Genomic DNA, 24,659 nt, shown 5'->3' with positions numbered 1-24,659 from the left:
CCAACAAGGCCAATAGCCATCTCTCTCATCCAATAACTTAATGCCAAGGCAAAGGCACATGCCACTTTGCTAAACTTTGAGCTTCCACATCTCCAAAAGGAGGGCATCACGAGGCCCCAATCTGATACCACAATATTGACAGGAGGTGAACGCTCTCCCAGCAACAGCAGCCAAAGGGCAAAGTCTTCCTCCTTAAAGATAACATCACACAAAACAGTCACGCTTTTTTTTTTTTTTAATAGACTAATGAGCTATTGTATCTGGGTGGATCACACAGCTATTGTATGAGTCATACCTGGAGATTTATTCAATTATTTTTCTCCATTAAGACAAACTGTCAATGAAGTCAGTGGGAGCTTAATCTGAAAGGGGAAGTGAAGAGTGGAACAAGAGAAACATTTACCCCCTGGCCATTTAGATCTTATTTCAGTCTTATTATATGGCTGAAAATCACCTCAGGTGGTCCATAAGGCTGAAATGTGCTCTTCTTAATGGCAGTCTGTTTCTGCGAACCCAAAAGACTGCCAATTTCTGCATGTTTTCACACACGTCTAATTTTACTCAGGAGCACCCCAAAATAACCAGGATCAAGATTAAAAGACATATGATGATATGGCCAAATGACAGCATTTTATATTTGGACATACATTTGCATCACTTATTTGGCTCTGAAGCATAGTTTAAATCTGCATTACCTTTAGTCTTTAACTTTTAAATTAATCTTCTCTTCCTTTTGTAAAGCAATGATATACTTTAAAAGGTCCAGTTCTGCTTGCACAGCAGTGGCTGGCTTTACTTTGCTATGAAAGGAGGAACTGACCTTAATGCTCCACTTGATCAAAAGTGTTTTAAAGTAAGTCTTAAAGGTCAGATGAACCAAGGAGCATCAAATAATTGCATAAGTAGCTGGCATAATAAATAGTTAACTATACACTTTCTCCAACGCACTGGTAAACTGGACAAATTGGCAGGATGCTTGTGAGCTATGTCTCTTCAATAAAAGAGCTTCCAAAACAAGCAAACTCTGCATGGTTATGTTTGTATTATTCTTGCTTAATCTGAAGCAATCTTGTTTAAAAAAGAATTGGTCAGTGCTCAGTGAGATTTCGTGATTAAAAACAAAACAAAATCCCCACAACCAAACGCATTGGGTCAACAGTCGTCCTGATGTCATTTTTCTCATTTCAATAAAACAACACCAGGAATGCCTGTGATCTGCACCACATACTTGCCAACAAACTCTGATCAATGTGCTACTAAGATAGTAAGAATAATAACAAAAAAGCAGAGAGCGAAACTGGCCCCTTTCCTGCTCCCGGTGACAGCAGAGCAAAGACCTGTCATTTGTTCCTAACAGTCAGCATGAATGATAGCAATATGAACGCTAATTACACTATTTGTTTTCTCTTTCATTTTTGTAGTTTGATAATATGAATGGCCACTTTTATCTTCAATGCCTCTCAACAAAACATTCCCTTGTTTTCATCTGAAAAACAGTGTGGGCTGGGTTGTACTGTCTCTCACCAATTTTATGGCTGTTGCAGTGAAATTACCCTCCGTTTACACCGACAGAGATGTCGGAGAGCAGTAAATCCCTACCTGTAACGATATACACTGGCATTCCTTCAATAGTGGCTGTGTAAGAGCTAGCCACAACTCCACTGGAACATGGGCCAGTGTTACAAGACATGTTGCCAGCCTCCTGGGAAACCCTTTTCTGCTTCGCTGCTGTCCCACCTCGTGGAGCAATGATTGGGGCATCTCAGCCCATCCCTGGGAGCAGGCTCCCAGCTCTACTCTGGACTTTGGGTGAGACCATCATCTTAGTTCTTGTCTTCTGTAAAACAACTCCTCACAAGTGCTTTGATAGGTCCCCCCCCACCCCCCAAAAAAAAAACGTGGTATAAGGAGAACTGTCTCAGGCAAGGAGTAATCTGAATAATTTAAACTACTTTCTCTCACAGTCATAGCTGCTTTCAGAGAGAACAAGAACCAGATACACTTGAGTCAGCTGTGATTTGCTGACCTCGGAGGATGAACTAAAAGCGATGATCCTGTTTCTCTTTGCATTTATGAAAGACATGATATCTTATAAAACAGGGGGGAGGGAACGAAAGAAAGCACAGCACTCATGCCATGATTAAAGGTTGACTAGCCTAAAATTGGATAGAAGATTTCAGTGTGATTCAAAGTGGCTCAGCCGTTTTGAAGAACTAAAGGTCTGTTGCCTCTTCTTCCAGGAAACAAGTGAGCAGTTGAGGTGCAAGGCATTTGCTGGAATTAGTGACCATCTGGGAGGAGCTGGTGAACTGAGAAATTGTGGAAGTTCATTAACTCTCATTAGCCATTATTTAGATGAAATTCCCTACCTAAAGGCTGCTATTGCTATTATAGTCTGAAAGTGAGGAGAAAAGAAAGGAAAAAAGTAAATACAAAAGACTTGTGTGTTTTTCTTTCACAGGTGATGCCACTTCAGTCAGTATTTACTGAACCATCTCCTGACAAGCACTGCCCTGCAGCCATTTGAGTCCCTTGAACCATTTCTTATTGTTCTCTCCATGTTTTATACAAAGTGTATATGAGCAGGCAAGTAAAAAAGGTACAGTTTGAGGTACGCGTATGCATGTTTATATATGTGTGCACATACATACCTCAAAGTATACGTTACGTAGTTTTTTAAAGTATAAATGGTATATGCACATATGTATATACATAACTATTTATATATGTATACATATTTACTTAATATGTATACGTATTTACATATGTATATACGTAACTATATAAACAGAAAACTACATCAAACAACGTCAAATTCTGCCAAAAGCCAAATTCTACAAGCAGGCACAGGAAGGTCTGCCACACTGGCTCACCCCAGCATTTTACACTTAAACCTAACCTGTATTTTCAAGGTGTTCCAGTTTTCAGCCCTAAAATATTGCCAGTGGAGCTGCAGATCCCTCTATAGTGATTTGATCCCCACGCCGGGGGGACTCACTTTCTTCCAACTCCTTTCAATGACTGCAGAGGAACAGTCACAGACCAACAAGAAGCTCATGACCTGCAGGTTGACAGTTGTGCAAATATACAGAGACAAATACTCGGTGGTGACTTTTTCACCCATTTGTTGTTCAGGCTTGTGAGAAGACCCATACAGGGTTTTTTTTCTTACTTGCCCATCCACCTCAGGCTCCCATTTTTCCATCTGGGAAATCTCAACAAAATGAGTTCATGCAGTGCTGGAACAGCTTGGGACTTGATTTGGGCACACAGATCAATCCTGCAGCCAAAGAGCAGGATGCTTAGCACATCCCAGACACGTTGGATTCATTGCACATCCTTTGCACAGTTATTCAACGCAGACACCGTGGCCATTTCTACGGGACTTGGGACATCTGCATGACAGCTGGGAGTTCAGAGTGGATGCTTACCTTCTTCTTTTTCTGACAGCACAACATTTCTGGGTAGAAAAAGGTATATCTGAAGGTGTAAAAGTCATGATTTTGGATTGGAAGTTGCACACACAGAAACAATGGCAGATTTTAACCGTTATGTTTCTGATGAAAATAAACAGATTCTTTTTAACATTCAGTAAACATTCTTCTCTTGAAGTCTTAAAAAATCTGACCTATATTTTCTTGTTTGACCATGCTAACAGCCATTGTTTAGTGCTTTTTCTCTAATTCATTTTACATCTAACACTTGAGCCGTTCCAGTTGTTAACCACCATCACTGTTTCAATACTACCTACAATTCGGCAGCTTTAGGATTTGTCCATACAAAGTCTTTGAAGAGAGAAGGAAACTCACAGAGCATTTTCTCCCTCCTAATAGTTAATTTATCACATCTGAAATTTGCAAGCTTTCTTCCACCCAGTCTATCAAACACCAGCACCACAAAATATTTAACAAGATTTGGATCCTGAAAAGATTTATTTCTAGACTTAACTTTAAGCAAAAAAATTACTTGCACTCTTACATCCAGGGATAGTTTTGTGTGGAAAGAGGTGTCAGAATGCCAATACATATGGCCAGGGACATTTTAGCTGATTGAGAAACACATGCTTTTTTTTTCTTTTTTCCTGGAAACAGATATGCCCATTCTAGAACTTTCTGTTCCCAAATTTAAATTATTTTAATTATTTAATTCTGTTCCCGTTTAAATTTAAGTACTGGAAAAATTTCTCCCAGAAACGGGGTCTCTATCTTCCTTCTTTGCATCAGAAGTTATTCCAGACCTCTGGCCAGCAATTTTAAGTGTTCTGTATTGATTTTCCTTTGCTGGCACCATCCAACAAGGCAGCAAAGCCCAGAGAAGGCGAGCTGAGCTCAAGGGTATTCGCAGCATTTATTGCAATAGACAGCCCCCTCGACGGGAACCCACATGGGAATGTTTAATCTGGCCAGCCGGAACAGGACAGTTAACCATCATCAGATGGAAAAAGCACTTGACAATATCCTGTAGAGAAGTATCTAAACACTGACAGGGGCTGATGAGCAAACAGATTTTCCCAGCCCTGGTTCTTGTGACTTGCTCTTCAGAGCTGTTTGTGGATTACAGCATATAACTCACAAATATTAATTTTTACTTTTTTTGGTTATTATTATTTAGACCATCTCAGTGGTTTGAAAGACACTTTAAATACAAATTGAATGAAATTCCCCTGAAGAAGTCACTGCTCATCAAATACAAGCCGAAGCTATGGGAGAAGGTGAAAACGCCTGAGAGGAAGGAAAGAATGACTGTGATAATCAGGTGCCATGGATAGCTTTTGAAATCTGAAGATGAAGAAATCCTCTCCAACCTGAATGTAGAATTTAGCATATGTTTTAGCAGACTGTGAAGGCTGGAAAGACGACCACAAAGTTCATCGAGGGCAGATTTAGAGAGGAGGAGTCAGTGGGAGAAGAGTTAGCACCAAATTATGGGCTATGTGACAGGGAGCCCGGGCAAGGAGTTGGAAACTTCTGTCCTCTTGTCTGTCCTCCTCACACCAACAAAGAGAATGAACTTGCAGGATCATCACTGCTGTGTAAACTAAAGCACAGGTTAATCCTTCAAGCTCTTCATTAATTTTTGGGCACTGCAGCTCCATTGGCTCTAACTAAATTACCTGTGATTTTCATGGGGGTGAGATCAGAATCAGACTCTCTTTTTTTGATCTAAAAAGAAAAAAAAGAAAAAAAGAAGTGTTGACTACATAAGATATATTACATGGGTGTACAATTATCTGGAATAAGACACACAATAACATGCTGACTAAAGCACAGAATGGCATCACTTTCATTGCCACGCTATCAGCAGCGGGTTCACGTTACACCTGAGCACAAATGTTACTATGCTGCACAACAGAATAATATCAAAAGCTAGATCGCATTACTCATCCAGGCTAAAACAACAGATTAATTGACACACAGTAAGCTGGCTACAGTCGTGTTGCTATTACCCCGAATCCGTACAGCTACATTCATGAATCAGAAAGATTTCTGAGACTGTTTTTCAATAATTGAGCATTCCAGTGAATTCTTAGTTAGCAACAGCATGGTGTGTTACTGCGAGATGGCAGCAACATTAACACGATTTTAAGGAACAAACAAAATGGCCCCAGCATCTATGAACTGGCAATCAGCAGCCTCCCATGTATTGGAAAAATATTCAAGAGGGTGTTACTGTCACTTATCCAGGACCAGTGCAAAAAAAATGCATGCTTAGATATTTCTGTAATGAATGTTCATCTTCCAAACCAGATTTTAAGACTCTGGTATTAAAAATGACTGACTAGAGGAAGGAGTTATACTATTTTTATTTCAATTTTCCCCTCACTCAAAAAAGGAAAAACCTCTTAAAATGCCTACATCCACAAAAATCCTCAGCGTCTATTTTCTTGTCTGCTTAGGAAGGTTATCTCTTCAAACAAATAAACAAAAAAAACACAAGATTTTCTTCATTTTTCAATTCACTGCAATTTGAAATATAAACATAAATATTTAATATAAAATATGGATAAATAAAAGTAGACATACATAAAAATAAACAAAAATGTGAGACTTCTTCAGCAATATTTAAAATACAACTTTGCAAACAAAGCCTTTGTGCATATTACTGTCAGCAAACAGGGGCGGGGGGGCTACTCTGTAACACTAAATCAACAGTGCAAGGCAAAATGCAAGTACCATTTAAAACAAACAACAAATGAAAACCATCTCAGCAGTCATTTGTAGTTCAAGCAGTAGTTAGAGGGTGGAGGTAGAAATTGTAGACTAAGGACCGATGGTGTGAATTTTGCAGGAAGTCTGATGAAGTGATCATGATGGTTCAAATAGGTTTAACTATTTTGACTAGCCCTTTAGTGCATCCATATTATCACACCTTTTATTTCAAGATCAGATTGTCTTTCAGCTAAGAACACCATTGTTGTTTTTGTTGTTGTTGTTGTTGTTGTTGAAAAACACTGGTGTTTTTCACTTTTTCTCCCAATTATATTCATTGCAAGAGTTCTTCCAGGCAAAGTAGGTGACATGTAACCTCTCTGACATATCACATTTTCATCCACAACTTTATGTGGATGAAACTCCTCCACTTCTGAATGTAACTGTATGTTGTCTCTTTTATATATACTCATGCAAGTAAAGATAGATGTAAAGGAAAGGAAAATATGCAAACAGTTTTTGGAAGAGACCTGCACTGGGTTTAGTTCTTGTGGGTTTATCTGCAAAAAGTTTGTTTTGTTAGAGTTGTTTTTACAGGTTACATTGACCCTGAGTCATTTGGAGAGAAAGAAGACTGTGATATTTCTTGTGGCATGAAACAAACCAACCAACTCTATTTCTTGCAAATCAATAGGAGAGATGGAAAAAAAAAAAAAAACCCTGTGATGATCAATTTAAGGAAGTAGAAGTGTTGCTTTTTTAACAAAATAAATGTAGTTTCACAGTAACTATAGCAGAGTTTGCAGCAGCCTCCTCCCTTACTTTATCTCAGCAGATGCCTACAAAACCCAATTACTGGATGATCTTCTCTTCAAGCCAGGTGGTAATGAAATGATGATACAATATTTCCAGCTGTTAGCACAACCTCTAACTTGTAAAAGGCAGAGACATGCCCAGAAAACACAGGCAAAAGTAGGTAGGGCTGCTGCTTAATAGTAATCATAACAATAAGATGTTAACGATACCAAAATACCGAGTGGTATTTACCATGAAACTCACAGATAGAAAAAGTCCTTCAGCTATTTTCTTTTCCAATGTCATTAGAGATTAGCTTGCTTCTTTTTTTTACCCCTGCCCAGCATAACACTCTTCTGCTTTCTGCACAGACTTAGACACTTGCATGTGTTGTACTTGGCACTGTTTCGTGGTAAGATGTAATTTATCTTTTAACTTTTGCTGTGATAACTCTCAGCCCTCAGGAAGGACTGAGACAGATTGTCAAATTTGAATTAAGACTCCGCAGAGGTCTTGCAGCGGGCGTAAATGACATTAAAGCTCCCAGCAAAGTACCTTCCTGCTGCTGAAGTTGTGGCTTTGGCAGGAACCAGGCATGGCACGCTCGCTGTCCTAGACCTGTGCTGGGTCTGGTGTTCCTCTGCCAGTCACTGGCATCTGTCTGAACAATTCACGTCTGTGCTTGAATAACAAGGGGAAGCCTTGGGCTGTTCACTCCCCTGAGGCATCAGTGAATGCACACAGTTATGGGCCTTGTAGTTTTTCACTTGGTCCTCATTCCCCAAAATATAATAGCTCCGTCAGTTGTCAAGTGCTCAAGCTGAGAAGCTTTGTGTAGTGACAGAAAGATTTGCAAAAGGAGGGTGAAATTCTGGAGATTTTTCATACACCTTAAATTTTACTGTGGCTGCTGTCAATATTTGTCAAAGCATTTTATGGAAGAAATGTCTTGCAAATAAATAAATAAATAAAACTGAGCAATCATTCAAATTAAAGTCCTTCGAGTTAGAAAAGGACAGATGATAAAAATTCCTTTTTCTCATATCATCAGCAAAAATGGCAGCAAAACCAGGACAGGCTTGTAGATGTGCCTGAAGCATGGGTATGTGAGGAATGGTATTTTACTTGGGATATTTTACTCGTCTGTAGTAGTAGTTATCACTTCAAAGTGCTACGTTCAGATACTACTCTCATTGCAAATTCTGAGCATCTTCTCCTGGGATCCAATCGGCCTTATGCACAGACAAAGACCACGGAGCCTGAGCCTTGGACACCAAATTCACTTCAGTCTGCTGTGATTTCGTGAAAAACATGAAATGGAAATTCTGCTGCTTTCTTTGTTCTGTTGATGGACAAATGTCGCTGAACACTGCGAGAATGCTTTCTGTATCGAACTGCAGTCGCTGTACCCCTCTGAAGTTCGTAGGGCAAAGACATACCGCTCTGTTGTAGGGAAGTCTGATTTCTCTGGTTCCACCATATACCCCAAAATACAGTAAGATATGCCCGCAGCAGAATGGGTTAAGCTAAAACTAAATTTCGGCTCCCTTAAATAAGAATTGTAGGACAAAACGCAGTTTTGCTGACTCCGTCAGTGCTACCATAACTGCAAGCGTAGATGAGGGGCGATGCAGCTGTTCATCTCGCAAACCGTTGTGTATTTTGACAGTGTGGTTTTCCCCTCTTGCTTCCCTCTTTGCTTTGGCTTAAACAATGAGTCTCTCCGCTGACGTGCAGAAGAAAAACACAGCGTTCAGACACCAGAAATGATCTGCTGCCTTTTACCAGCTCTTTTGCATCCCTCCCTTCTTGCCACCTGGTAACACTGTGAGTAACAATATGTCCAAAAAATGAATGTTTTAGATCCAGAGATTTATTGAAACCCTGTCCTGGGCAGACCCTTTGCAAGAGGCTCCTTTTGCCCTCGAACAAAGCAGCTCCTATTCTAGGTCTGCACACCTGAAATGTGCTGCAGATACTGTCTTTGCAGCTCTGGGTATCAGGCTCTCTGTTGTTTACCTGCTGTAATAACAGCTCCACTTCTTATAGAATAGGACTGTTTTTTTCTCTCCCTCTCTCCTTTTTTTTTTCTTTTTGGCGCATGCAACAGCTGGGTTATGCAATCATTTCGGGGAGGGGGCTTGGCAGGCAGTCTCTGCTGAAATCACACCCATCAATCTAGAAAATTGTCACCGGCGTTTGTGATACGGGCTCTCATCCACGGTGCCCTGGTGTGGAGGAGACTCAAAAAAAAATCTCCCAATGTCGGTGAAATTTCCCTCTCTTTGTGTACACAAACATGTGGTCCTCGCATCAGGATCTGCTTATACGAGTCAAAGAAGGAAAGAGGGGAGCGGGGAGGTAATCTTCACTGCCTGGTTATTTATGTATTTATTCATGCCAAAGCCAACCTGTACCCCACCTCAGGCACGGAAAGTGTTTATACCTCAGGAATCACACCCACATTTTACATACCAGGAGCTCAGCCCAGCCTGGGGCTGCTCGTGATTCCCGTGACAGCCAACGGGAGCTGCACGCGTCCACCCGGGAGGGAGCACCTCTCGACCCGCAGGTGCCGCCTCCCCTTTGCGAGCAGAAAATTAATATTTTATAGCCGAGAAAAAGAGCTGGGAACGGCCCCGCTATACCGTAGTAGCCGGCGCCGCGCGTGATGTATAGCGTGCTGCCTAGCAATGTTGCTAGGAGACACGGCACCAGCCACGAAAATCCTGCATTTGCTCGTGGTGGCTGGCAGGGTGGGCTCGACGTGACGCTTTGCACACCCCGAGCGGTGCGGGAAGAGGTGCCTGCTTCGCTCAGGATCCGTCTGCCGAGACGTCTCCTCCACCGCGCTCGCTGCGCTGATGAGCTGCATCACGATGCGCTGCGCACTGCAATAATTTTCCACTGGAAAAAAAAAAAAAATATATATATATATATACATGCACCCCTCCCCTCCCTGCTTCCTGTTTCTTAATGCTCTTCGAACCTGATTTAGAGAGTAGTGGAATTTTACAGCTGCATCCCGTGATGCTCTCGCTCTCGCTCGCAATCCCATGGCCTGGCTCATACCTCAAACTAGCCGTAAAGTCGGATCACAATGATGTGACTCACTATTATAACTAAAGATAGATCTTGTCAAAGCAGTCATGAGCCCTGGATGATAGATGTTTTGTTGTGATTTTTTTTTTTCTTTTCCTTGCTGCTCCCCTCTCTCATGGCTCCATAATTTTTGACCTTTGGAGGTCTGTCCCACACGAAGGAGTGTTTGGGTGGTACGTACGGCAGGTACGGCAGGTGCTTTTGCTGGCCTGAAGAAAGCTATGCATGGCTGCACAAAAGCAGCACACACAGAGGTGTGTGAGCACGCATGGGTCCCAGGTTGGAGTTTCATAGCTGGAGGACTCCTGAACACCACACAGGCACAAAGCAGGATGGCCACAGAAAGGAAGGAGAAGCATTTTTAAGAGGGTTTTCTTCTAAACCTAACAAACCCTTTTATTTTTTTTCACTCTTTTTGTTTTATTATTATTTTTGTGTTTCCATACCAGCTGATTTCAAGTGCGAGCATTCACCTGGAGCATTTAACGCCCACAAAGAGCAAAGCAGCGCTGGTGCAGGAGGCCACAAAGTGGAACAACCAAGACACCAACCAAGAAAAGAGGGTCTCTTGCCCCAAGACCAGCAGCTCCTGCTAAGGCCACAGAAGGGCTCAGCATCAGCCAGGAGCAGGCAAGTGGCAGGAGAGGCAAGACCTGCCCCGTGGCAGTGGGGACGTGTGGATCGTCGGCTCTGGTGAAGCTCCACAGGCACATCTCTAATAGCTCTGCGGGGCAGTCTCACCTGGCACCTCAGGAGATGTTGTGCTGAAGGAGAGCAGCTCCTGATGGTGCAAAGTGATCTGAAACCCCCCAGCCTCAGCTGCCCAAAGCTGGGGAATGGAGGATTGACTTTGATTATGCCATAAATACAGATACAGAAACAGGCAGGTGAGGGAGCTGAAGGCAGTCCTCTGTTTGGACATATTGGACCCCTGTATAATTCCACTAGTGTCAAAGGCATTACACCAGGGATAAAACCAACCCATTATTTTTAACCTGGCCATTTCCTTTCATGCCCTTGATTCGGGAAATCCCTATGCAAGCGCATGGCTTTAGTCATGTGAATATTCTCACTGGAGGCAGTGTGACTGCTCACGTACTTAAACACATGCATATATACCTGCAGGACTGGGGCCTGAAACAGCACTGGAAGGAAAGGAGAAACAAAAGTAGTATGGGAAGGACAATGTACTCTAAGGGTCTGTGAAAGGTGTCTGTCCACCTGGGGGATTACAATATTTCCAGCTAGGTTTCCCCTTTTAAGCTTAACAATTTCTATGAGACCAGCAGTACCTTTAGGAATACACTGTAAGGTATGACTGCTCTAAAGGGACGGGGGAGGAGAACAAAATATCCAATATATCATCAAATGTTCCTAAAATATTTTTTAAAAAAATCCTTTAACAAAGAAGCTAGTTATGCAAAGGTCCTTTGGGGACTGCAATCTATGTCTGTGACTTTCATAACCTTGCCCCAATTCCCTCTCCTGCACTTGCAGGGAACACCCTAGGGGGCTTCCCAGGAAGCCTCAACATACGTGCTTTTCTGCAGTGCTTCTGGCTTCACAGTTCTGCTGTTCCTCAAAAAATACACAAGCCAAATCATGACTTCCAAATACCAAGAATTATGATCTTTAACCATTGTCATATGCCAGCAGTGCTCTACAGAAATCTTCTCTCGTGTGTTTCTATCTTGCAGCAATCTAGAAGGCAGACCAGGAAAGCATCGACCAAAGAAATGTGATTGATGAATCCCTGTTACACCCAGACTATTTTTCAAATTCCCATACGCAAAAGCTCTGCTTTCACCACTTTCTGAAGACCTTTCTTACAAAGGCTGTGCACATACTACAGTGTCTGGCTGTGGAATGAAATGTAATAACAAATCTTGACCTATCAGATTTGAGCCGTAGACATGTGATCTAAACAAGGGTGACTTTCACAGATAACATACCACAAGATAAGTGGTTCAGTGAAGTTCCTGAAACCAGCAGTTACTCCGGTTTGTAGCACAGTAAATGAGATCAGGCTCACCAGAATAAATGAATCTGTAAAGAAGGTGCTCACAAACACTGCAGAACAGGCTAAAGAGAGTCAGCAGACTTGCTGAATTCAGTTATCATTACTACAGGGCGAGAGCTACTAGAAATAGTTATGTCTACGGCTCCTCGAATACTCTTTAATAAACTTTCCATATTCAGCCAAATGAGGGAAAACACCTTCTTTATTTTACCAACTGCCGTGCCCACCAAATTTCCCCTTTCTTGCATGTGGACTGTTCAGATTTGCTATGAAAACAACCAGCTCAGTTTCGTCCCTACTTTCTCTTTCAGGTTTATGTATGCACTGTTCAAACGACGCAGGCAAATCCATGAAATTCATTTCACAGGACATTGAGCAAATGGAATGTGGAATAATGTTTCTCAGTTGCTGACATACGATCAAATGCAAGTTTGCTACAAGGAAAGAGGAGACATGCAACAGCCTTGAAATGGATAAAAATCTTGCCACAATAACCATAGTTACTACATGAACGCAGTTATATTATTAGTATTGGCTTCCCTCTTGTGGCAACGAGCAAGCTGTAGCTCTAATACATAACCAGAATCTGCCGAGGCATCTGTCTGATACAGAACGCTGCAATATGTTTGTTCGGCAAGATCCCTGCATCCACACACAGGACAGCTGATTTCAGCTCAAGGCAGATACAAAGACCTACACACGACAAGTGGATGGCAGCCTGGGGTCTCAGCTCTGCAGAAAAACCACTGACGTGAACATTTCAGAGACTTACCCTGGTACGACTCAAGCCAGTATCTGGCACAAGTTTAAACTGAAGGGAGAGATGTTTTCCACTTACAGGTGCACTTTTAATCCTGTTAAAGAGGTACCTAGACTGCCAGCTATCTCTGGTGAAATGGTGGCTCATGTTCTAGGCCTGCTCAGTCAAGGATCTCTGCTGAGCCTGCCGGTTCAGTGGTCGTTCCTGTGACAGACCTCCAGTACATGGACCAAAACCTCAAATTCCCTGCACTTGTTGCCTTTCTGACTCCAGAGGTGGGACAAGGATTAACATCCCACTTTCCACAGCGGTAATGGAGCAGGCATGAAGGTCCTCCTCTACTTTATTTTCTCCATAGCCACTTGCACATTACCATAATTTGACTGACAGTTGTGAATTTACAGGTTTTTTTTAATGTCAGCGTGTGTGAGAAGGTATCATTGCTATTAATAAAGCGTGTTTCATCGACCGAATTTAAAGCTGTTTGTAAAGGATGTTGGTCTCATTCTTGCCTTTTTACAGATGGGGGAACTGAGGTGCAGAATAATTAGAAGCCAATCAGCAGGCCCAAAGCAGAGCTCAAAATAGATCCCAACTCTCCCGAGTCCCAGCGCAATGTTCTAGCTGCTACTCTGCCAATCTGTGAGATGGCAAAGCTCAACTGTTAGCACTTACCTACACCAGAACATGCCAATTATTTGTATATTTTCCAGAAAAAGTTATTTTTACAACTAATATTTTGTGGACATCTTCTAAAATGGTCAAATGTCCATGTGAGCCCTCATCACCTTCTCTAGTATAAGACCTTGTTGATTAGTGCCTATTTTGCTGATCTATTAAAATCATGTCATAGCTCAACCTCAATTTTTCAGGCTTATTAGATTATCCTAAGAGAGACTCAGAGCAGACATTTTGCCAATGAAGCTAGAAGTACTTAATTGTGGTTTTCTTTCCCTTTTACAACAGATTACTAGGGCAGCACAGAAAATAAACTATCATACATGTGATACTTCTGGGGTGCTCGTGGCACATTAACATCATAATGACTTATCATTTTATCATATAGCAGTGCTAGATGGAAATCCTCTTTGGTGGGCAGGAAAATATAGGCACAGGTGCTTGGTTTTGCAAACATCCCTACAAATAATTTTCAGTAGAGTGCTCTGATGCTGAGGTCAGTGAGTTCAGCATCCTAACTCAATTAATAGGGCTGCTGCTCCTATTCTGAATTCCCCTAACAATCTATGTGGTTTTACAATCGTTCTCGCCAGTTTGGAAGGAAAAAAAAAAAAAAAAAGAAAATGTTTTCTGCCTGCTGTTACTGAGTGAAAAACGCTTTTGTTAATGGCAAAATGAGTCAGGTCTTGCCTAGGAAGCTAGGTTTTAGTGTGCGGGTCACTCCACCTGCGACGGCTTAGTCCCCAGGGAGCCCGTGTGACAGAGCATTTGCACTTACCTGCCCATGCAGAACAGTTTGCAGGGCAAAGGTACGAAAAACAACCAAGTGAATTAGATTCAGCAGGAGCACTCACTGCTTCTGGGGAAGAAAAGGGCAGCCCCTGAAAGGAGAAAAAAAAAAAAAATGCTTCCTCCAGCAGCCACAGGAGCAAAACCACAGTAGCAACAGAGAGGTGAGGTAGGTCATAGATTTCTGTGCCACGTTCCCTGAACCTAACTTGAGCACTGTGAGTGGAAGTCTCCTCTGTTTCTTGTAAATAATAAACTTTTTGCAGAGGTCAGGAACTTGTTTGCAGCTACACCCCGGCTGCTCTGGGACCCTCCCATGCTGAGTATGGGAATACCAGGCTCAGCCAAAGGGAAACAGCTGGCTGCAATTACGGGCTAGCAGGTGCAGAGGAGCGCTCCAGACAGGGTGAAAGCTAAAGTTTCAGGTGATTTTCAAGGTGAGGGTCTAAAGCACTTCGTGTTCTTAACCTCCTTAAAGATTTTGAGTCATTAGTTTAATTACTGGAGGGGTTTTTGGTATTTCATGTGTTTTTTGAAGGAGTTGGCCATAGTTTGGTGGAGGCTAAGTTTGGCATATTTTGTGGAAATAAACAGATATGCTCTCATGATCGTGGGGACACCAGATGTGTTGTTACAAGCTTCATCTCATTTTACCTCTACGTGCTGCAAGCTCTCTGTGGAATGGTCTGTCTTACTACGAGTTTTATGATGGCTCATGCAGCTGGGCCCTGCTTGAAACACATCCCCACTGCTAGAATAATAAAGAATTATCACATTCTTTCTAGAGACTTACAAGTGCTGATTACAGTGAGCTCTGTGGCTGCTGGGCATGTGTGAAGTTCATGTCTTCAATAAGCACCAGAGTGTGTTTAAATTAATCTAAACTCAAATTATTTTGAAGATTTCTCAAATAGAAGTAGAGAGGATATATTTAGTAGGATTTCAATCTAGTCTGTCTCAGCAGGAGAATGCTTGTTATGATGCTTATAATATCAATATATTTCCTAAGAATGAGTACTCTGAGTTTACAATGCCACAAGCACTGACCTCCACATAAACCAACAGACCTGCAAGTGGATGTTCTTCCAGCTGTTTCTCATGGAGGAGCTTGTAATTGGAGTACGTGCTTGAGTGCTCAGTGGTATTGGACCTACATGAACACACTGAAACAAGGGACAGAGGTAAATGTCAAATGATGAGAGGCACTACAGGGAGTTCAAATGCTTTGTAGAAGGAAAAAAAAAATGAGGCTGTCAACAATCAACTTCTTATTTTCCATGTGCCTTAGCATAGGATCCAGGAGGATCTGCTCCATGATCTTGCCGGGCACAGAGCTGAGATTAACTGACCTGTAGTTCACCAGGTCTTACTTTTTTCCCTTTTAAAAAATGGGCATTATGTTTCCTCTTTTCCAGTCAGTGGGAACTTCACTGGACTGTCACAACTGCTCAAATATGATGGATAGTGGCTAAAAGATCATGGAGTGCTAAAAGATCATAGAGTGTTTCAGAGTTACTCTAATGAAATTTTGGATACAGGACCCCATTTCAAACAAATGCATTCTCTGTAATTTTCCCAAGTTTCAGTGTATGCACATTACCACAAAAAATAAACAATGTATGTTTTTCCTTAAAGAGAAACAAAGCATTTTCTTCATTTTAGATGTGTTTTTCTTAGTATTGTAGTTATTAAAAATATCAAGAAGAATGGTGTTAGAATGGTAAAAGCTATCATGAACTATACTTGTGGCTTTGAACGTCCCCAGAGCAAATACAACTGGCGATTGCAGGCGCTGAATTCCAGCATCCAGAATAACACATATTGGTTATAGCATCTTATTTCTGATGGGATGCTATACCAGCTTTCTTATTCAGACTCTATTTCCTAAAGAGTGCTAGTCTAATTCTCTGTCTCTGATGTAGCTTTAGCGAGCACTAATTTTTCAATTTGCAGCAACAGCAACATCTAGTGTTCCCAGTCTGCCCTGCATACTTACGTAGCATGCTTGCCATTAATGCAATGCTTCGTATTTCAATACCACCTCCACCTGACCTGCTCACACCACAGAAAATAATTACTCAAACTTTGAAACAGCTCTGTGAGCAGCTGATCCTTTTAGTTTACAGAGAAGACGGAATAATCAGGGAGAGAAGGTGTTTAATTGTTGAAGACAGTTCAGCAGGAGCTGAGCGAGCTCCTTAAGGTCGCACTGGGAGACTCTGGCAAAGTCAGAGCTGAAATGCAGCCTGCCTACGTACACTGTGCTTTACCTGGAAGATCTCTTTGTCCCAGAAGATATATGGACCTAATTTATCTGAGGGGAGGAAACAGCTCGTTGTATCTCAAAGGCACCACGTTAGAGGACAGCAGAAACATCTGTGGGGAACATGACATTTTCTCCACTGCAGAGTTTGCGAGAGGCTTGCTCTCTACAGCCGAACAGAGGGATGCAGGGTTGTGTAACTACAGGACCCTTGTGGGAAGCGAGGAAGGGGTTGGGGCGGCAGGGGGGACGTGGGGTGACCCCGAAAGAGGGGCTGCAGCCCCGCAGGCCTCCCCTCCACCAGCACAGCCCCAAGCAACCCGAGGGCTGCGGGCAGCTTGTCACTAGACCTATGACGGGCAAAGCAGGCAGGTGCTGGGTCGAGACCCCCACACAGACCCCTGCCCGCGGGTTTTCCTGAGGAAAGCCACTTCGTTTGCCCTTGAGCCGGGCACAACCGCCTCCTCCACCGAGCAGCACAGCCACCAAAGCCTGGCCTCACCCCGCGGGCTTGCGGGGCGCCGAAGCCCTCGGCTATTTCTCCCAGCCGGGCCTGCCGAGGCTGCTCGGAGGGCGCCGTACCGAGGGACGCCCACAGCGCTGAGGGAGGACAGCGATGGCGCACAACTACAGAACTACATCCCCCGGCGGGCCGCAGAGGGGGCGGTGCGGCCGCCGTGCCTGCGCGCTGCCTCCACACGGGGCCGGGCGGCGCCGTGACCTCGAGCGGCGGGCGGGCGGACAAAATGGCGGCGGCGGCGGGGCTGGCCCTGAAGGTGATGGCGGGGGGCGGCGGGGGGCGGCGGGGGGCTGGTGGGGGCTCTCGCCGGGCTCTCCCCTCGCCGTGCGGGGCGAGGGGAGGCGGCGAGGGGGTGCGAGGCCACCGCTGTGCGTCCCGCAGGTGCGGCAGCTGAGCACGTCGGCGGCGAGGCCGGTGTCCAAGCTGGTCAAGGTGAGCGGGGAGCGGGTGCGGGGGGCGGGTCGGAGCCGCCGCGTCCCCGTCCCGGGGCTCCCCTGAGCCGCGCTGTCGCCCGCAGCCCCCCGTGCAGGTGTACGGGCTGGAGGGCCGCTACGCCACGGCGCTGTACTCGGCCGCCACCAAGCAGAAGAAGCTGGAGCAGGTGGAGAAGGAGCTGCTCCGCGTGTGGGTAAGGAGCCCGGCGCCCCGCGTCGCCCCGGGTGTCGGGGTGCCCCTGCCTGGTGGGAGGGAGGTGGGTCTGTGGGCCCAGGCGGGGAAGGAGGAGCATCACCCCTAAAAGAAACCTCCCGTAAATGAGCTGCACCTGGGGCTGTCGTCGTCCCACCTGCATGCTTCTCATCTCTTCGGGCTTGCTCGAGGGGTGACCTTGTTGCCCACTTGGACGGTTTGTTTAGGCTTGGAGAACTTGTGTTTTTTATAACGTTGCACGTGTGTCCTCTTAGACTCTTTTGAAGGACCCCAAACTGTCCAGTGTTGTTATGAACCCTCATACCAAGAGCACAGTTAAACAAAAAGCTGTAAATGATGCTTTAGCAAAAGAGAAGATGTCCCCTATTACTGTCAACCTGATGAGTGAGTAATCATTTGAATTTTGAAAAACATCCAAGGCTACCGGTTATTACTGGTAGCTAACCAGATCTGCTTCTAGTGGTTGCTTTAAACCCTTTCAATACATCTACCTCTTCCAGACTTGCTTGCTGAAAACGGTCGCTTGCGCTACACTCCAGGCATTGTTTCTGCCTTTGGGAAGATCATGAGCGCGTACCGAGGAGAGGTGCTGTGCACGGTCACCACTGCACAGGTAGGTCAGGAATCTCTAGGTTGACCCTAACAGATAGTGACATAAAAGGCAGACCTCTTTAGTTTTATTTCGCTTTCTGTAATATAAGCGTCTTGCTGTGTGAGTAGTGAGGAAAAATCTCACCTCTCCTAGGATGAAAGTCTCTCTGCAGGTAGCGTTTTGATATCCAATAGTTGTTGGTCAGCAATTAAATGTGTTCCTCCTGTATCAGCTTAACAGGTAACATAATTCCTGTGTGTGAACCCTATGGCTGATAGAAGTCAGCCTTGTCTGCCTCTGCTCTTATTTCTGTCACCAAGATGGTACTGATCAGGTCAGAGCTAACAGATCAGCTATTAGCTAGAGCAAGGCAGATAGCTGAGGACTAAAAATGCCTGTGGTGTTTGGTACTGCGCTTCACAAGAAGCAGCTACTTAATTCGCTGCATGCAGTTATTGGGCAAGTAGCTAATTCTGGGGCTGTAGGAGGATTTTTTCAAAGGCAGACGCTTTTTGCTGATGCTTATAAAGGTGAGAGCGAAGATGATGTCTCTGTAAGCTGTAAAGTTAAGGCTGGAGATGTGGGGATTCTGGCACTTCAGTAATTTCTTTGGTGATGGATCCATGCCCAGGTCTGTTACAGCAGGAAGCTTGCCTGCTGTGTATGTAAAGTAACTCTTTTGCCCTTGAGTGGGGCTAAAATGAACTGCCTAGTGGACTAAGTAAAAAGACTCACCTATCTCAGGGTGACTGGCTCTCTGTAGGCCACAAGCACAGACTGTTAATCTAGTTGATAGCCTTCAGGGATGTGTAAACTCAAAAGCCTTTGTAAACCTTTTCATGAATTTTCCCAAATAATTCATAAGTAAAGTTACTCTCCTGCTGCCTGCTTTGGTGGTGGCGGTTTCTTTTAGCTCTCAACAGTTAGCTATTAAATAGAAATTATTTACATTTCAGGTAATGCAATACCACTGCTCCTCTGTGAGATATTTTCCATTTCTGTCACAGTGATGTATGAGCAGCTCACTGGGAACGCAAGGGCGTTTTCACAGTGCCTCTCCCCCAGGGATGCAGAGTTCCTCCATGGTGATGGAGAGAGGTGTACTTAGCTGAGAGCAGCAGGGCTGGGTGCTCTCTGCCCGTGTCCTGAGTCGCTGTCCTGTGCTTTGTCAAACTTTTTTCTTAAGCAGATAATCTGAACTGTTAGAAACAGCAAAAATTATCTTTTCTTATGTTGCCTAAATGATGCTGTGAAGGTCTTCTGCTGAGTGCTCAGTTTGGCAAGTAAATATGCTTGCTTTCTGAAGATGTTAACATTAAGCTGTTGCTAGAAATACGGATGCAGAGAACACAATCTGTGCTGTCATGTGGTTATTGCTGTCCAAGAAGGCTGCTTACTCTGCCTTCCTGGAAGTGCCTTTCATTATAAGAATCTGAAGAGAAAAATTAGCATTCTCATTATATCATTTGATTTTTTTTTGAAGTCCTTCACTTTCCTTGTCTTCTTTTCAAATCTTTCAGCCCTTGGATGATGCCAGTCTTACTGACCTAAAAAGTGCTCTGAACGGATTCTTGGCGAAGGGAGAGGTCTTGAAGCTGGAGACCAAGGTACGGATTTCTGATTTATACATATATTTAATCAAGTTAATATTAAATTGGGCTTCTCTCTCTCTGATCTTTTTTCTTTAAAAAGGAACAAACAATAAAAATATGGTGTGTATTCATTTTATTTAATACACTTCTGTGCTTTCTTTTAGACCTGATGATGCTTTAATTACTAAAATCTTAACTTTGGAATGTAGCGTCTGCAAAATTGTCGTAAATAAGGCTCTTTTTACAAATGTAAAAATTGTATACTAGGTTAGCAAATTTTTGCTAATGGAATTCCTGTTCAATATTTCTTCTTTAGACTGATCCTTCGGTCCTTGGTGGAATGATTGTCAATATTGGGGAGAAGTATGTGGATATGTCAACAAAGACAAAGATCCAGAAACTCACCAAAATCATGAGAGAGACTGTCTAGCAAGCTGTCCTGTCCATTCACAATGAAACTTATAAGGTGGAAACAATAAAATTATTTCTTCTCGAATAGACGGTTTCAAGTATTTTGATTCCAAAACACAGCAAGGGGAGAAGGATGATGAAACTGGTGAGTTTAACAGTCTTCACTGAATGTTTGGTGACACAGCTCACCTGTGACAGAGCTGAATGTTGCTCTGGAGGATACAGAGAGTAACTCTATGAGCTGATAAACGTGGTCACAGAGTTGCAGTCAGTCTCCAAGGAAAACTCCCGTGCAGGAAGTTGTCAGGATGGCAGTTCGATGATCCTGCTGCTGCATGTGCTGTTTCTCTGTATGGGAAGAGCTGACGCTGAAACTGCAACCAGGAGATTCCTTCCAAAATGTGAGAATAGCTGCTCAGCAGTCTTGTCATCAGTGCATTCTCAACAGCTACTTCAGGCCTGCTTTACTTCCACAGCTGTATAGTTCAACAGAGTTATGTATATGCCTTAAACTAAAATTACCCTCTAAAATCTTGCTGCTGGGAGGTTAACATGCACTTTGGCTATACCACTGTCCCATTGCGCCAACCCAGCCCTAAAACAGCTGCAAAGAAATAGATCCTCAAGGTGCAGGTCTTAGCAAGTGCTGAGCTAGACAAATGGACTCGCTGCTTAATAATGATAGGATAGCGAGGACACTGACTTCAGGGCGGCTGGCCAAATGCAGTAATTATTAACAAAAAACGGGGGAGAGACCAGAGTGGGACTTCCTATGTTCTCATACAGCTGAGCCCCAGTCACCAGCAAGCTGGATAAACATTGCCGATGACATGCCTGGCCACAGATCAGGGTCTGCATAAAGTAATAACTTGCACAAAGCAATGACACCTGGCCTATTAAGCACTCACCTCTTGGGGGTTCTTTTGTTCGTTGTTTGCTGTTTTTTCTGTCTTACTATGCATTTGGTCAACTCTCACTTTTCCAAGTGCAAACAATCTGTTACTGAGATGAAAGGTGGCGTGTGTCACAGGTGTTAAGTGCTGCTAACTTATTTACTGCTGAGTCATCACTTGGCTTATAGCTACGTAGTCCTTTTGTCAAATACTAAATATATAATATGTCTTTGATACCATATCACTCTTCTTCAGTACTTTTCAAGAAAGTAACAATACGCAGTTAAACTTGGAAAAAAAAGAGGGTTTATTCTCGCATAATTTCACTTGCACAACTACAGTCTCATCTGTGTCAAACAAATTGCACAGACTAAAATCCGATCTGCAGTTTCAACCTCGGTGAATGCAGTCTGGGACGCGGCATAATTCCTCAAACAGGTGAATGCAGCTGAAAGACTTGTTTAGTTTGATATCGCCTATAAATAGAATCATTTAACCAAGTATGGCAGAGGAAACAACACATTCAGAGCAACCAAAGTACAGTTGAAATTGTCTGATGAGAAACAGTGGTATATGATTTGTAATTATTCATTATACCTGTTACAAATGCTTTAAACAAACAAAAAACAATTTCACAGCATGGATGTATAACTGTAGAATAGTTGGCTATGATGTAAATGAACAAAAACAAGTGCATTATATTTTCTCTGAAAAAAGGAAAAGTAACTTTTTCCTCCTATCTGGCCAGATCTTAAGACATACATGTAACAGTTATTTTATTACGCCTTTGCAATTTTTAGGATCTTATGAACACAACATACAGTACAACACTTCCTTTTTTAAGAAGAAAAAGAAACTAACTGATACCATTTGTTTGGCAACAAAAAGTGCGCTAAAAAGTAACACCACCATCAGGGAGGGTATTCCCTGATTCTAAGTATTAACATCGAAAAAATACTACGGTTTTCAATAATTTACCAACACTAAGTAAAAAGTACCCATGACAAAGCCTGCAAAGGTTGGTAGAATCTAAACTCCGTTCCGGCAAATTGAGGACTGAAATAGGGTGTTCTGCAAAAGCTGTTAACAGTGAATTAGCCTGCTGAAAAGCGTTAACCCTTTACAAATTACAACCTGGACAGGAGGAAGAGCTTCAACCCAACGCAGACACTTGGTTACTGCCAAAAGCACTGCCCTGTCTCCTGCATTTCCATTCCTTCCTCGCAGGCTGAAGCGAAGGTGCTGGGTAACTTTCTCATGAGATATTTTGTGATCAGCCACAGCAGGAGAACATTGGCGAGGCTGCTGCTGATCATTCAGCCAAAGCCCATCAGGAAAACCATCCCCATGGGGGAGGCTTTGCATTTTACTCCTGATGAGGCAAAGCAAGAGGAAGAGAGAGCTGAGAGAGCGAGTTGGCCAGGCGCCCAGACCAGCACCAGGAGGGCTCGGTGGTCCTGCACCTGACCTTCTCCCTTCCTCCCGGCGACTGTGGGTCTCACCTCGAGGCCCTGCCCTGTGGAGCAGCCACTGTACCTGGGAGGGATTTCACTGCCAGGCCATCACCTGCTGGACAAACCGCCCCACATTTTTTGAGGGGAAAAGAGCCTGCTGCTTACCAAGCTCTTATGTTTTCATTCTGCCTCTATTCCTTCCTTTTTTTTTTTTCCTCTCTTCTCCTGCAGCCCAGCCTTCTCCTGTCATCTGTGCTCACAGTGCAAGCCAGGAGCTGCTGCCTGAGAGCCTGACAGAAGGGCTCAGAGGAAGCAACAACTCCCTTTACTTGCACAACAGGCTGAGATCCCAGAAATGAATGCTAAATCCAGGGTTAGCAACACTTTGCAGCGCTACAAGAAGCACGAGGAATTCACCTACAGTTGCAGCAGAACCTTTTTCTGACAACTATATCAAGCAACTAGGCTAGTTTAACATGTTCTTTATTCATTTAAATTAGGTCCTAAATATATCCACATATGTACAGAAAAAATAATTTCCCAAGGATGGCCATTATTTTAAAATATTTAAAGGAACAAACAAAACTGTGTGCCTATAAACCTTTTTGTTAGATTTACTCAGTATTTGACAACGACAAAGTAGCTGTGTTTTTATATTATATATACAAATAATCACATATATATATATATATATAAGCATGTATTTAACTATAGATACATTGATATGCATGTAGGACAGGAGTGTTTGGGCTGAACAAACACCAGGATCCACGTGGAATGTACATACAGAGCAAACCCCTCAAAGCTAAGGTGAGCTCACCTGATTCCCAGCTTTTCTGTTTCAAGGGTTTTGACTGCTCCATTTGAACAAACTGAAATATCACAGTGGCAAACAGAGCAGCATGAAAGTAGACACCACTGTTGCAGTAAAAGTCTGGATTTGTCACATCTTAGGTTTGAAAATGTATTTAATAATATTACAAAAACTGCATTATCCACAATGTCCCCCCACCCAACCCAACTCACATGTAACAAAAAGTGATTTTCTTTTTTTTTGAAGGGTAAAAAAATTCTAAAATGAACATTTAAAAAGTTCCCTCATAAAAACTCATGTTGAGAAAATATATAATAATTAAGTGCATCTAGAAAAAAGTTCTGTAATTTATCAGTCATTTGGCTTAGTGTCAGCTCAGACGTGCTATGTCTGCCAAGGTGCCCAAGTCGGACCACCAATTGCATGCAGCCTCTCAGGGCTTCACAGACTGCCTTCCTACCAGCATTAATCTTGGTGAGATGCTTGGTATTTCTGAGCCAAGATCAGCTTCATTTTATTATTATTATTATTATTTTTATTATTTTTACAGTGCTTCCAAATGTGTTGTGATCTGCAGGTATGTAAATTATGATTTGCCCAGTAAATACAATTCTGGAGAGTTTAGTGGCTATCACCCAGTGACCATTCACTTTCAGGAAGATAAGAAAGAAAACAGATCCATCTGCAAAGAATATAAACTACTGCTGATTTTTATCTTAACCTTGACATTTTGTTTGACGCTCTGGTTACCTATTGCAACCTTCCAGTCCTTATAGCATTTGAGTCAACTTCGTAACATAGGCTCTACATTATGGAAGCCTTTCAAACTCCTTCCTGCACCTCCAGCAAAGCCCAGAGGCATCCAGCTAGCTCTCTACGCCTTTGTACTAGCTGGGACATGAATTAAAGGTAAGCATCAGCTTAAGCGCTTCATTGAGTCAGGGCTGCAGAGCTGCACGAGATGACTGAGCAGCTGCCATCTGAGCTGTGAGGCAGAAGCCTAGAAAGGAGCCCCCAGAATAGCCCAGTTTAACACAGCTGAGCTTCGGTGGAGGTCAAGGGGAAGGGAAGGGCAGTGCTTTCCAAAGGACATAATTAATTACAGGACAGAAGCACTACTGTGCACGTGACACACGCAGAACAAAAACCTAGTGGGACTGCAAAGGAGCAAGGCAAGGA

General features: G+C 43.2%; 1 protein-coding gene across 1 annotated transcript; it reads left to right on the top strand.

Moving 5' to 3' along the window:
- The first annotated feature begins 17,010 nt into the window (after positions 1 to 17,010).
- Positions 17,011 to 20,404, top strand: ATP5PO (ATP synthase peripheral stalk subunit OSCP). The gene is made up of 7 exons (XM_080560359.1): positions 17,011 to 17,332; positions 17,458 to 17,508; positions 17,594 to 17,704; positions 17,979 to 18,108; positions 18,225 to 18,337; positions 19,837 to 19,923; positions 20,225 to 20,404. The coding sequence occupies exons 1-7, from the start codon at positions 17,303 to 17,305 to the stop codon at positions 20,336 to 20,338; spliced, it is 636 nt and encodes a 211-aa protein (XP_080416485.1). The 5' UTR covers positions 17,011 to 17,302; the 3' UTR covers positions 20,339 to 20,404.
- The last annotated feature ends 4,255 nt before the right edge of the window (positions 20,405 to 24,659 follow it).

This window comes from Anser brachyrhynchus, assembly GCF_964034855.1.
Source record: "Anser brachyrhynchus genome assembly, chromosome: 1".
Lineage (NCBI taxonomy): Eukaryota > Metazoa > Chordata > Aves > Anseriformes > Anatidae > Anser > Anser brachyrhynchus.
This window is presented reverse-complemented; position numbering and strand designations above follow the sequence as displayed.

Bases quoted from the DNA above. Each gene is read 5' to 3' on its own strand.
- ATP5PO (XM_080560359.1), top strand. From the start codon at position 17,303: ATGGCGGCGGCGGCGGGGCTGGCCCTGAAG. The intron at 17,509-17,593 runs GTGAGCGGGGAG...TGTCGCCCGCAG, and splicing joins CGGTGTCCAAGCTGGTCAAG to CCCCCCGTGCAGGTGTACGG. The intron at 18,338-19,836 runs GTAGGTCAGGAA...CAAATCTTTCAG, and splicing joins GCACGGTCACCACTGCACAG to CCCTTGGATGATGCCAGTCT.